This window comes from Bombus terrestris, chromosome 13, assembly GCF_910591885.1.
Source record: "Bombus terrestris chromosome 13, iyBomTerr1.2, whole genome shotgun sequence".
In the NCBI taxonomy this organism is placed as follows: domain Eukaryota; kingdom Metazoa; phylum Arthropoda; class Insecta; order Hymenoptera; family Apidae; genus Bombus; species Bombus terrestris.
In genome coordinates this window covers 10,294,504-10,309,844 of record NC_063281.1, presented here as the reverse complement: position 1 = coordinate 10,309,844, position 15,341 = coordinate 10,294,504, and the positions used below count along the sequence as shown (strand labels likewise).

The 15,341-nt window shown below is 37.6% G+C and overlaps 1 protein-coding gene across 2 annotated transcripts in view; it reads right to left on the bottom strand.

The window, feature by feature from the left end:
• The window catches only part of LOC100652052 (serine/threonine-protein kinase 25), a 114,140-nt gene that overhangs the window by 88,226 nt on the left and 10,573 nt on the right, over window positions 1–15,341 (bottom strand). Inside the window, exon 1 of one of the 2 annotated variants that reach the window (XM_048411264.1) lies at window positions 10,074–10,142. The exons of the other annotated variant lie outside the window; for it this stretch is intronic. Coding sequence (XP_048267221.1) covers window positions 10,074–10,127 — 54 coding nt within the window. The 5' untranslated portion in view covers window positions 10,128–10,142. Of the gene's footprint in view, window positions 1–10,073; window positions 10,143–15,341 lie in introns of those variants that run through there. 2 annotated transcript variants of the gene reach the window in all.

Here is a 15,341-nt window from a genome sequence, read left to right as displayed (position 1 = left end):
AAGGAACTTCAACGAGGAACGAGCGGAAGATCGATCATGTCGGCGTATAGCGACGAATCTACCGTATCGTGTAATTTCGGCCACTTAAGCACTTTTAAGAAAAGCAATAAATCCCAACACAGAGCGCAGAGTACCGGGAGAAATGACAAAGTTTGGTTATACTGCTGAGAACAATTGGTAAAAATAGGCGAAAGAATTTCCACGTATGCAACTACCATTCAAAACTATTCTATTCGGAGTTATCGATGAATTTTTAGCAGCAGCGTTTCAATTCGTTCAAAGCGTACAAATTAATTAATGAGATAAGTAGAAACAGTATTGACACTCCTCGTTGTAGAGTTAGCAGATCACGTTGATATACTTCTAGCGTTTCAGATGATATTAGATTTTATATGAATTATTTTATTGAAGATAGATCTTTTGAAAAAAGGAAACTCTGAATATTTTTGAACAGTACTGCGCGATGTATACATATATAGTTTATCTCTCGCTTATATAAATACGAGCCATGTTTTTATTGCTTGCACTATTCTTCTCGGCAATCGCGGGTCGCTAGTTACGAGGGAAACGTGCCACGACTGCGTCGAAATTCGACTGGAACTCCGCCAGATTTCTTTGATTAAAAGAAAAATATTGTTACGCGTCCACTTCGGCCGCACTTCGCTCGAATCTTCAATGTCGCAAACTCGTGCGAGAATCTTAAACGACTTGGTTAAAAGCAGACCTACACGCTGTAATAGGTCGCGCGAAGAGCTGCAATTCGATCGGGTTCTTGGAAAATATGTGTCATCGTATTTTACGGGATCTTCTCGCGGCTGTCTCTGAGTAAGAGATCAGATTATTCGCGTGTAATAAGGGTTACAAGCTTTATAGAGCGTGCTATATGTATCAAGGGTGTGTCTGCCCCGCACTACAACGCCAGAGTTTCCCCTTCGACACTACGGTCTCGTTAGTTTTATTCTCGTCTCGTGGTTTCTGTGCCAGCCAACCAAGGGCTGAAACTTCTCATCCAGAAACCGATGAGAAACAAAATAAATCTGGCGCTTTAAAGCCCTGTGCAACCTACATCTCCGTTACCGCGACTTTCTAAAAGCTGCTAATGAAAGGATGCTTGGGAAAGCTAGCAAAAAAAAAAAAAAAGAAAAGAAAAGAAAAAAGCAAGGCTGCACCGATAATATAAAAAGAGATCGATTGTAGAATCGCTTACTCGTGCGAAACGTGATCGTAGCGAGATTAAACTTCTTCTTAATTATCGTTTCTTCTTACCTGAAACAAAAACAAAGAGGAAAGACAATTAATGACGGGAAAGAAGCATTGCACAAGGCAGATCGCTTAAATATCGCCAGCCGAGCTTTTAATGTTTCGATGGCAATCCATTGAAAATGAAAAGCAACGAATCGAACTGAAGCAACCCAGTAAACATATCGATTGCTCCGAGATGCAACCCGCCTTTTGTAACAGTCGACGGAAGAATGCATAACGAGTTTACAAAGCGAACGCTTACGAACGGATCGCTGTTGCAAGATTTATGGAGCAACACGAAGCATTAATTTTTCTCCGCGCGCTTCCATCGTTCTCCTAACCTCTTTTCCATTTTAAGTGCATTTTGTTCGCCGCCTATTCTTTTCCAGTGGCTTGTAGTAACCCACGAATTATTCACTTCCACTCTCTTACCAGTAAAATCATATTCCACTTAAGCTATGAATTCTATAGGAAGTCGAACGTTAAATCGACTTTTCAGCTAATTCGTACGATTCACTCCTCAAACGTTTCAACTGTGTTGAGTGTAAAGTATAGGAAAGTACGTAAGCCGAATATCTTGGAAGTATCCGCGTGAAAAGTCATCTTTTGCGCTCGTTTAGGCTAAACCGATGTAAATGGTAGCTATTCGCAAGGACGCGAGCTTTCTAACGCGAAATTTGCTATTCCTCCCACGGGAACAGTATCCGTAGCGATTACTCATCTTTCGGAAGAACAACCATAGAATTCCGATGATCGTGACACATAAGGAGCGAACACGAGAACGCGATAATTTAGGATCGTGACGTACCTACTCAGAAGGATATTCGGATGGGCGAAAAAAGAGCCGAAGAAATTGCGCAAATCGACGCGCACTCACGTCACTCAAAGTACTAACATCCTGCTCTTATCTTCTGTATACTGTTTGTTTCTTATATCGAATTGAAACAAAGTGGCAGAATAAACAGAAATATGTTATTGACCATGCGTATTAGAACACTTACTCACGTCACATGTTGAGTCACACGGTAGCGACCAATTTGATCGATTGGTTGATATTTGATAAATCAGATAACGATAGTGTACTTTGATACAAAAGATACAGAGAATTGATATAATCAGTTTGATCAATCGTAGTGGTTCATTTATTAGAATATTCTAATAATGTTTATGTTACTTTATTTAGCATCGTCCGTTTATACGATTATTACCTTTTTCATACATTTTCGTACATTTTTGTCCATTCTGTTCACAGTGTACATCGAACGATCGACGTAAAGGCTGTCGTACGATAGCCGATAACGCAGGAATATTTCCATTCTGAAAGGTAATGTTTTATAATGTATACGCGATAGTATCGTATGACGGAAATCTCAATATCTCATTATGCCGATTGACATGCGCACCAGCCTATTCTGCGACAACTTTGTCTGATGATCCGCTTCTACCACTGGACTATGACTCATGTTTGCCTCGAAATGACTACGTAGGAAATATAAGTACATACATATACATACGCAGAAACTGCGATCTACGAAACTGGAATTACACTGCCGGCTAATAAACACCTGCTGGGTTCCTACGGAACGTGATAATTAATCTGGATCGTCAAAAGAAAAGATCAACGTTTATCGTTCGTTAGAATGTTTTAAACAAACAACATCTAAACAAACGTGAACATTACACAAAGTTTTTCTTCGAACTGGTTGCTGTATACTTTTACGCTCGTTGTAAATATCCTGATACGTATTTCTAAACGACGTACAGCGATGGACGAAAGGAACGTTTGAATAGCTGTTTCACTACCATTCGATTATAATCTTAGAGAACGGAATTCCGTCTTACAAGAACAACGAATGGATGTAATATATGTTACAAAATAGGTGGTCGTTGCTCCAATAAAAGTATCTAGTGCGAGATAGCTGATACTCGTATGCAGGTTCCAATTTTGAACTTTCTTTCTAAACTTTCGTCAGTCGGTCGTATTCGCGGTAACTTCTTCCATCGATCGAATTCTACTTTTTGACAGAACGATGTAGTCTACTCTGGTTCCTGTAATCGCGCAAATGCATCGTGTTTTAGGGAAGTTAAGACTGTGTTCGTCAAAGGACGTGTAGAAATGTCGAGCGAAGCTTAATTATGATAGAGAGGTCAGATGGAAATGTACCGTGCTCCGGAAAGTTCTGATTAACGTTCAGGGAGCAATTGAAAAATAGCGTTCCCCTGTGTACACAGACCTTCGTCCCGATGTCTTCTTTCGACAGAAGGACGGACTGACGTTTAAGTATGTAAAATTAATTAACGTTGATTAACGTTGGTCGCGATGGGAAAGCTGTGAACGAGTTCGTGGGCCGAATACAGGGCAGGGATTACCACCCGCGGCAAGAACCCATTAAAAACTGCCGAGACTATTTGTTTTGCCGTCCACGCGCGTACAGCAGCCACGTAAAACGCTTGTCGTTCGTACTAAAAATTCGATTTCGCTTCTCCGTGCTGCGGTTACGACCGAATGTAATAACCATCTCCGCGGGATTATCCTCCATTAATCTCGATCGTCCGAATAAATCCAGCCTCGCGCATTTTTCTCGCTGCTTTTATGCAGGTAGGAAGAGAAGGTACGGAATAGGATGGAAAAGATGGCCGATGTGTTTCAAAGAGAAAAATTCGTCGAGAAGGAACTGCAGCCTCAGCGAAGACAGGTTTAAAGCTTTCGTTCTCGTTTCTCGCCGCGATAACGACCAAGGACACTTTAAATCGCCGTTCGAGCCTCTACTATCTCTCGAATAACATATCCACGCTTGATCTCGGTGAGTAAATCGCCTTCGTAGAAAGAACCCGTGCCAAGTTCTCGACTGCGCTGCGCTGCGTTGTCTGAGAAGTCGCCACCGTGGCTGGCTAGCTTCTTCGTTGCTTCTTTCCTCTCGTCTCGCGATGAATCAGTGGAAACGCATGGAACAATCTTGTTCCTGGAGTGAACACGCAAACGACGTACCAAGTGGGAGAAAAGAAAAGAGAAGGGGAAGAAAGATCGCAGGGATCAGGAGTTACACGTGTAAAATGGAGAGTCGTAACGATAGAAGAATTTCGAAGAGAAAATGTTCCAGGGTTTCGATCGCGTCTGCTCGGCTTTACTACCACGGATATATTTTACAATCTTTCTAGTAAGTGTTGCATCGATGTCAAGCATCGATACTCTTAGTAGACAAAGATACAGTGAGATGATAAATTAAATTTTTCAAGCGGGCACATCCACTGATCTAGTCGCGGATAAGACTTTATGCTGCACGATGCGCGTAGTCCCTTTATCAATTTAAAAAGGGAGCGTATGGAGACAAAGCACGTTGAATTTCAGGTTGTAAAAGGTATCTGTGACTCTAATCCCTGTACTTTCTACGTCGATTCGTCGATTCCAATTTTATCGATCTGTCGATACACATCGAATATAAATATCTGTCAAAGCACGAGATAGATTTTTATCGAGGTTCTTAAAACGATTTTATCATTTCCTGTTTATACGTATTTTTATACACGTAGACTGGCCTGTCGGCCTAAAACGAGCGTTTTAAGGTAAGCAGCTACTTCAAGCAGCTATATCGAGAAACCTTTCGATACCACTCTTAATTCTATTCTATTCCAAGAAATACCATAGAAAGGCACTAGCTATCGTTTAAAACAAGAATGTCTAATTCTATGATAAAATAATTGAAAATCTGTAACTGAGACGTAATACTTTCCTAATGATATTTTGAAATCAATTAAAAATAAATGTATTTATGAAATTTTAGGAGAAAACCTTGCGAGAAGGAAAAGCAAGTCAAAGATCATCGATTCTACCCTCTTTTTCATCCCGGTATACACACGTCGAGGCTTCCATGAATTTTAATCGCCAAATGAGCGTACACAATTCGCGGGCCGTGTATACAATGGCTATATTTTTCCTGTGTGCTTGGTTAAAATATTAATTGCGCGACAGATGCGACTGAAAATGTAGGAAAAATAAGGGCAGCATGCACATGCAGACTAACAAACAGAAATATGATAGAAAAATGTATCACAAACGAAACTTCCAACCTTCCATGAAATTATTTAATAATCAAACTTATCTCGTTAGCGGTAGCATTCTTTACTGTGTTGGTTTTCATGAAATGTCGATTTTTCAAAGAAAACCTTTACCACGCGTAATTCTTTCAAACTATCATGTATTTAAATGAAAGTAATTTTCATATTGCTCAAAATACCTTCTCAACCATTTCATTTCATTATTCCAGCTTTGAAAGAAATAATGTATATTAGTTTTTCTTATTAGTTTCTCTATTTAGAGGTTCTTTTAAAATAATTCGTGAATTAGAAATTGTTTAGGCAAACCAGGATATCGCTAATATTTTTCATCTCTTCTTATAATAATTTCAATTAATGATGACAATTTATAAATGTTATTATGTCTTTTGATAATAATTATTAATGTCTCTTATCTGTGACCGTCATATAATATTTTTAATTAAAGGTGATAAGTTATAAATGTTATTATATCTTTTACTAATAATTGAAACCTTAGAGAGAAGTGATCCATCATTTAAAAATACGATTGTTTCCCCTTCATATATCTAACAATGTAAACATCAATATGTGATAACCTTATCCGAGTAACATCGTTAAAGTTTATCGTTGTCGACTTTGTATATTCGTATGAAATGTGATTCACAGCAGCGATAGTGAATCTCTCATAGCTATGTCACAGATTTACTATGTACTTTTATTTTCTTGTCGGCACTTGAGAACTTCGTTTCACAAGATAATACGTCGACGCTTTTCTTTATTAACTTGGAACATGAAAGCTGGAGAATACTTGTATGAATATAAACGCGACAATTATAACGTTATCGTGAAGGTAACGGGAATGTTGCTATTGTTCAATAAATGTGCAAGTTCGAAGCTTCGATATTTAATACTTTCGCATAAAATTTGATGAAAAAATATTCATAGAAATGTAAATGAAATAAAACGAGAGAAATACAAATGGAAATTAAATATTACAATGGGGGGAAAAATATAGAAACGGAAATAAAATGGATATGCGGTTACACGTATGGAGATCGATTTAATTCATTCCATGACAAATGAAAGAAATTATAAACTCGAAATCAAATTCCTAAATGAACATTATACTACACGATACAATTTTATTTCTACTGCAGCTACTTTCAATTAAATTCAATTGTGAATAAGCATAAACTTATTCGTATGATAAATTGAACGTAAACAGATTAATGTAGAATTTGTATGGAAATTCATAATTGTGTTAACACAATTAAGGAAATGAAATCTAGCCAGAGAAGTTTATTCGAGTCATCAAATATTATATTATAACTTCACGTTGGATAATTTGTGTGCATTTTACATCTTCAAATGTTTTATAAATAGCTGTAGTCTACCTACGTTGCAAAATAAAAGTACGAGAATGTAGAAGCAGGGTAGATTCGTGAAACTGCATAGATCAATACGGACTCTGGTAACAAAGAACCAGGAACAATCTAAGAATAAATTTCTCCAACTTGGCCAAAAGGATCCATTTAGGATATTTAGTTATTTAGACCGAACTATTTACACGCTTTTATTATTTCTGCTGTAGAATCTCAGTAAAAGGAGAACAAAGTACGTAAGTAAGATACACTTGACAATTTCATTGATAAATTATTAAGTTTCGCGACGTACGATATTTATCGAGAATGACATTTTGTCAAAGTTGTTATACCATGTGATAACAATGAAAGCGAGTTGAAGCATAATATGTTTACGACGTTACGATGACACTGTATGGTGTTTCATTAGTTTGCAAGCAGTTTCACAAGCAGGTGAACTGCGCGATGCACTCACGGCGCGTACCGTTACGTCAAAAAGCCTGACACGACGTGTAAAAGTCAGGATCAATAGCCTTGAGGACTTTTATCGTCGAAATAAATTACGTTTCAGATAAGGCGACGCTTTTCAACCGGTAGCAGGCGAAACAATTGTAAAAAGCAAGCAAAAAGAGTGCTGACAAAAGGGAATCAACACCTCGAACAAATTTAATATCCTTCTTTGAGAGACGCGTTACGCGGAACAGGAACGTAATTGAACAAATCGAACTATACGCTACAGTTCCCTTTGATTAAGAAAACGTATCGAAGAAACAAAAGACTTCTTTTGATAAAGCGTTGCGATTTTACTCGTTTTCATTGCACGCTAGTTCCAGAATAGATATACATGATTGCTTTTATTAACAAATACCGATCATAGGTAAAGAACGTAACACATTTCTATTCATATCTTTGCCAATATTTTTATCTTACGTCCTAATTAATTCGTGGCCAACAATAAAAAAAATATTTGTAAGGAAATAATGAAACCGACAAAAGTTTACTATAATATACTATAAGGAATGTTTTATAAAATAAACGTCTCGTCATGGATGATCTTATATCGCATACCAGATAATATTTAATCAGAAGGAGAAGGAATGTTGGTAACGAAACGACGACGTCGACGAACTTTGGCATGCCTTGTTACCTAAGCGAGTTAGAAAAGCACGTTTGATGCTTGCTTGACCTCAGTAGCCTCTATCGATCCGTCTCCCGAAACTATTTGATTAGAAATCGCCTTAATTAAGGGCGTTCGCCCTTTAATTCCGCCCCATCACCTTATCTGTTCCAGTCAAAGTGCTCGCTTTATTAAGATGAACATCGACAATATTAACGCTCGTTCGCGAAATTTCGTGATCTTCACTTCTTACAAAAATAGATACAATTTTTATTATGAAAATGTATTATTGTTTCTAAAATATCCGCGAAATATCTCGATAGTTAATTGAACCTTTCCATATACCGTCGTCGTTAAAAAGCAAACGCGATTTCACGTACGAAACGTCGCGTCGGCGCGCGAAGCGCCGAGTTGCCTAAACGCGATACAGGAAATTGGGCATGAGATTGAACGTTAATCCTTAATTTGTCCTGGAAGCTATCGTTTCGGAATGGATTTTATTACATCCAGTGCAGGGCAAATCGAATCTACAAACTGACGTATGCTGCTCTTGCGCGGATTGTAACGTAACTATATTGGCGCGTATTTTTGGTGCTTCTGGCATCGATTTTCGGATTGCACGAACGTCTGCAACTACAACCGTGTTATTTGCCACGAAAGGATGGATTACGCTTACAACAGTAAGCTTTAAACAGATTTGCAGGGAAAATTTCGTCGACGGTCGATCATTTCTGCTAATTAGCTGGTTATTGCCCCGAGCAGAAAATAGAGAAGGGATTTACGTATTGGAAACAAAGCGCAATTGTGTCGACGCAAACTATAGGAGGGTAGATGCACCCTTGGAGTACGGGATACGTACGTATTCCTTCGGTTGTTAGTCTGGCCATCGACCGTCTGCGGGGCGCGTGTCCTGGGGCAAAGACCTCTGCTCCTCGTATATCCTGCCAACCGTTTCTAACGCTTCGCTGCTTTTCGAATACGATCGAAAAAATATTCCGTGTCACGCTAAATTCAAATCGATAGTCACAAATCTTATCGTCATTTTGAAATAACAGGTACACCGTTACTGAAAAATTTCGGTATACTTATTTTTGGACAGACGTGATTTAATCACACAATTATAAATCGGTTCTACGTGGACCAAAACTTCCTTATCGCTGCTTTTGGAACGTAATCGAAAAATATTCCGTGTCATTTTAGATTTAAATCGCCCATAGTCAAACATTTGACAAGTACTTTAATACGCTGCCGCTCAAGAGCATCAGGACACTTATTTTTGATAAGACGTGATTGATTCACAGAATTACGTGAATCGAGTCGACATGATCGAAAATAAAAATTTTATCTTGACAAATTAATTCGTATACTTGAACCAAATCCATATTAGGTTGTCCCAAATGTTTCTTCCGTTTTATAAGGAAATAATGGATGCATAATATTTTGTTCCAATAGAACAAAATAGATTATACACAATTCAATAGAATAATATAAAACAAAAAATATTATGCATCTATTGTTTCCTTATAAAACGAAAGAAACTTTTGGTACAATCTAATATTCATTGTTTCTATAAATCGACCAAATTGCGGAAATAATTTTTAACCGTAGAAACGTAAACGAAATAACGCGGCTCTTGTGAAAAATAAATGGCTACAGCGGAAAGTGGAGCTCGGAAAAATAGAAAAGGAGGGTAGCGTATAATTAAATCCGAGACGAAAAACACACGAGGTTGTAACGTTGCCACGTTTATTCAACCACCTGTTCAACCCTTCTCAATTCCCATCTACTCTCGAAGATAGAAGCACTCTCTTCAACATCTCTTTTCTTCCAGTTAATGCCTCGAAGCATCTCTATTCGCGAGTCGTATATTTTAGTCGATTTCATTCTGAAAATTGCTTTCTTAATCGGGTCACGTTTAGTCAATTATTGATCCTTTAATGATGCATTTTCAGAAATCGTCTCCTCCAAACGCAACAGAATAGCAAAGGGAAGTATAATGTTATTATTAATACAACATAAATCCCAATAAGAACAGAATATACATAGACACGCGATCATATACGTACATGTCGACCAACAAAGTCGTCAATGAATGATTCTTAATTCCTACATTTCCAGCTTGATTAAAATTTCGATATTGCTCACTAACGACAACCTTCCTTACAATTCATGAAAGTTGTTCAATAGAACAACAGACTATCTAAAGAGCTAAAGATGCACGTAAACACGTGTAGCGCGAAGCATGTTGTAAATATTTTGGAGACACATATAATATGAAACTTAATGAAAGATGAAAGATAATCTAGCACATTACGTACCTCGTTAATTCCGAATAATGCCACTATTCCAAGTTCATAGTTAAACGAAACCATAATAAGCTCGAATGTACAAAGAATAACGATAAAATGTAATTATAATATATGCACTTGGTATATTTTATTTATTTAATTATTAGTTTATTTTAAGGTGGTCCTTTTAACGATAAAGTCACTAGTATCCAACGATGCACTAAATATAACAGCCATTGCTAACCAAGAAAAATTAGCTCAACATTGTCAAGGTTTAGCCCTAAGTGATTAATATATCTCGATTGAAGTACATCGGATTTAGAATCGCGCACGAGTCAGGTGTATGGTTATGTCTTCGGTGCATAATCCAATTCACAAAACGGGCTTTGCTGTAATGCACGTGTACCAAGAAGTTGCATAAGTACAGACGACCGCGTACTCGTGAAGTCTTAATATCGAGAGACACGAGGGGCGATTGTCGCTTGACAGAATGCAGCTGAAAAACAATTTAAACGTATTAGCGTAAATTATTATTGCCGCGGTTGCACTCGTGACGCGTGTGTGATAAGACAACATGGAATATTCTCGTTTCTTACTTTCGAATATCAGTTAGACTATAATTCATGTGATTCACGTAACAAATGTATCCCAAGCTAGTTTAGTTGGCAACAGATGTGTAACTTTGTAGCGTCGATACTGAATGCTCTAGAATTTTGTATAGATATTAAATTTCGCTAACGATTATCATGCATAATAAAACTTTCCCGTATATTGGGAATTTTTGTAACAAAATTAAAAAAAGAAAAAAGAATAAAACGGCATATTAAGAAATAGATTGGAAATTGTAAGCGACTCATCCACCTTGACAAAAATATGAATCTGTATAAAAATACGTAGTCTACTAATAATTCATACGAAAATAATCCCAAATATATTTCAACGTTTCTTAAATCGTATTCGATCTGAACAACGTGTATATTTCTTTCTTTTGATACAGTGCTTCATGAACGCCATTTATTCGATAGATAGTTCGATATGTTCTAGCATCTGGCTCGATCAATGTTTGCGAGATAACAGATAGCAAAGCGACGTCTCTGTCGATAGAAACCACTTCTTGATTTGCAAATGGCAGCGGTGAAAAGCTCTTTTCAATGGATAATGGATTTTTTCTGTGCTTTTTGCGAGGCCGATGGAGCTGTAAAATAGCAACGTCACAGCAGCTATAAAACAGTTCTCGGGGCGTGGAAACAACGGTACCTATCTTCTTGTAAGATTTCCTTATAAAGACAGTTATACTACAGACACCTACTTCGATGCCATCGTCTCAAAATAACAGGAATATCAGTGTGTTGCGCCATGGAATCGCGTTAGCTCTACAGAAATTAGAAATAGTTGAATCGCAATGCGGAAAAGAAACTCGTCTCGAAAAATGATTTTAGAATTTTGTACAGTCAATTAGGAAAATGTATCAGATCCCATCGCTACTTGTAGGTTCTCTATAAAAATCAATAACGGTTTACAGAATCAAAGATTTCCTAACTTACAGCATAATTACATTCCAACAATTTTCCGAGCCGAATATTATTACACTTTTATATACACTTTTTAATACACTAATTTAATACACTAATAAATTACACTTTTTTAGTTCATTTCCATTAGAAACATGTTGATATAGTAAGCAAGTTCCGAGTCATTTTCTGTTCATATATATAGTGAGTTGCAGAAATATTTACAGCCTTAAAAATATTAAATGTGTGACGATTTGTTTAAATCTCCATTTACATTGTAACGAATTGCTTTCACAATTGGTTTCTCAATGAACGATATATCAATCACAAGCTTAATTACGATGTTGTATATTCATATTGAGAAATATGGCAGGGTATATATCATTGAAGTACGTTAGTCATTTGTATTCATCTATGGATAACATATCGATTTAACGATGTCTATTAACATATAACATCCATTTCGAGCCATATAGGCCAGAAGAGAGCAGGACTAAAATAAATATACATTCGAGTTGAAAGTATAATATGCATAGATGCTTACTTCTATAACAAACTTTTTTTCATTTCTTCGGTTAAGTCAAGTATATCAAATTATACGATTATATGTAAACTTTCCTGGTATGGCTAACTGTATGCATTAAATGATTCGAATACCGTACTATCGACGATAGTCTTCCTAGTTCTTCCAACGAATGCATTTCGTTAAGTCGACAGGTGTTTCTGTAATAGATAATTCATGCGCGTTTTTCAAATTCACGGCGCAAAAGTCTTCCGCGTTTCGCTGGACATCGACGATTTGCTAACCTGCTGAGAAACATTTCGGCTGGTTTATCACGGTATTACAACATTCAGAATCTTCCGAAGAATGTCCAGGAAAGTGGAACGCATTAGAAAGCAATGCGGAACGAAATGTTTTAAGGCACCTACACACGGATTTACAAATTCTTTGAAACGTCCACCGTGCCACTCGTTTGACGTACCTTGTTCCAAAGAGGGTTCGTTTCTCCTGCAAATAGATGTGGAACATGCTCTGCTTCGCGAACGAGTTTCCACGAGTAAAAGACGCGTCATTTTCGTTCCGCCTATGCTATGACGTGTACACGTGACGAATTGATGGTCTTTGTGAGTAAACAGAAACCTAGACCCTTTTGCACAACAATTTCACCTAACAGGTACAGTAGAATCTCTATTATTGTTTCCAATTGTTTTTATATCATAGTCTGTTGTTCATTTTCCAAATCAACTTTTGTTTGGAATACTTGATTTAATCAAATTATAATGAGAGCTTATCAAATACATTAGAACCTCGATAATTACAAAACAATAATTTCGGGAATTTATGTATATTGTGATAGATTCGTGATTCAGTGTAAACAAACTTTACATCAAAGGAAAGTGTTGAACTCGATGTCTAAAATATTAGTCGGAATTATCATTACGATTACGATAATCAGTTCGATAAGGTTGTTATATAGACAATAAGAAATCGGTTACCAGTTCCTAATCGCGTAACTTAATTACGCGCCACACAGGAAATAGATTAATATTTGGTGTATAAACTGATAAAGGCAATTAGTTCAATTAATAAGGTTCAATGACTGTAGCATAATCATTTGCAACAGACGACTTCGTGATCCTATCCTAGGAGAGTTCCTATGGTGCAGTGAGAACAGTTTTCCAATGTTGAAGCAAAGTGAAGCAGAAACAGTGGAGACTAGGGAGAAGACAGTGGATATAAGAAGGGATTAAATAAAAAGAATAAAGAAAGGATGGTGAAAGTTAATGAAGAAACTTACAGACGAAACTTACAGACTAAAGGAAACGTTGAGGAAGAAAAAAAGGAGAGACTGAGCGTACTATCGTTTACTTACTTCCTAATGAGACAATTTTTTTCTGGAGGATTCACCCTGTAGAAAATCCAAGCATCAAATAATTCGACCAAAGAAAATTCCGAACAGATATCACGAATCCTCTTTCTTTAATCGTCTATACGAATACAATGGAGGTAAGGCACGGAATTATTCATCGTTTCCAGGCCGGATAGCTCGCGATTCTTGTCACGATCGCGTTTACCATGATCAAAACTAATACAGTATGATATCGAGAAAAAATAAGCTCGAACTTTGCCCTTTTTAACAATTCGATTCAACTTGACAAATCCTAACGATCGATCGTTATAAAAGTGGACAGTTTGTTGCCTAAGATAATTGCAAAGGAATACCTGACCCGAGGTCTCAAAGCCTTTCTGCGAGTACACAGCGTACATCATAATTGACGATTCTGAACAGCTCGATGTATCCATGGAAATCCACGTTGATCGAACATCATTGAAAATCTGTCAAGTACACAAATGGCTCTGATACTTGACATGTACAGGTTATTCGAGTCGGAACCACCAAGCTTGTAGCAGCAAGCTTTGTTGGTAATTCGCTTTACGGCAATGCAGAAAGTTCGAGCTGAAATTATCATGGAAATACGGACGGGACTAACGTCGGCGGATCATTAGAGCGCGAAACCATTTCGTTGCTGGGTTCCGATAGCCGAGTCGATCGGTATAATAAATGTAGAGGAATTAAACATTCTTAAGTACACTCGAAGGGATTGCAAGACAGAATTAACGTGGAAAGAGAAGGAGAATAAATTTTTCATAAGATGCTTCGAAGCTCGATAAATTATGGACGCATTCTGATGACTGCCGAAGAGAATCGACGTCTGATCGAAAGGTGGTCGCGAATCTCTCTCTCTTTCTGTTTCTCTCTCTTCCTCTTTTATTCTCAAGATGTTCGATGAGAAGAGGAGGACGATTCCCCGACACTCAGAAGTGGGTGAGACAAGCAAGGAAGGAATTCCATTATCCCGAAGGCTGGATCCACCGAGTTCTCGTCTTGGTATCGGGCTAGTACCTTCCACGCTTCCTTCCTTCCTTCTTCCTTTCCGAGTCCTATCGCGGCAAGAACGCAGCTCACTGCTCAGAATACCTCATTTCCTTTGTCCGCGCCTTTCTCACAATCCACGCGATTCCTAGTCTAGCCGGTGGTGTAGCTGTCTTACTGTTAGCCGTGAAGCCTCAGACAAAAGCGAATTGGTCGACGCAGCTGAAACTCGGTAAATTGCGCGTCCAACTTTTACGCCGATTTCCTCTATCCCCTTGCCGATATTCAATTGCGAACAAATCGAACACCGTCTGTACAACATCAAGCTACGAGTGTAGCACGTGATGGTATCTGAAACACTTCGAATCGGTCCGAATGTTTATGAGTATCTTGATATAACTCGACAGAGGGTGATGATTTCTCATGGAGAAACAGGCTGAAAATTTAGAATAAAGCTTTTAGACTTTCCATATATACTTCATATATATATATATAGACTTTGCATATGTAATTTTCGACTTGAACTTTCTGTTTATGGAATTTTATTAAATCAGGAATGTATGATAACTCAATGCTTGCGTATGAAATATCATGTTCGACATTTTGAACAGTTCCTACGTTAACAAAAGAGGAGAAACTTTTCCAAATATCCTGTTTCTCCTGATCCATTCTTCGGTATAGTAACATTTACATTTAAATCTGTCAAGATCCAAGCCTTCCAGGACTTTAGACATTTTCAGAATTCAAGACCAAATTCAAGAGTTTTGAATAACCTTCGAGATGTTTCGGATCTCCATAGGCTTGGAAAACTTTAAATTTCTTCGAAACTGACATTCATACGCCCATTACTAGGTGTATAGCTTAAGTTTAGATAGAGACGTTTCGAACTTTTCCTATTCCTCGATCGACTC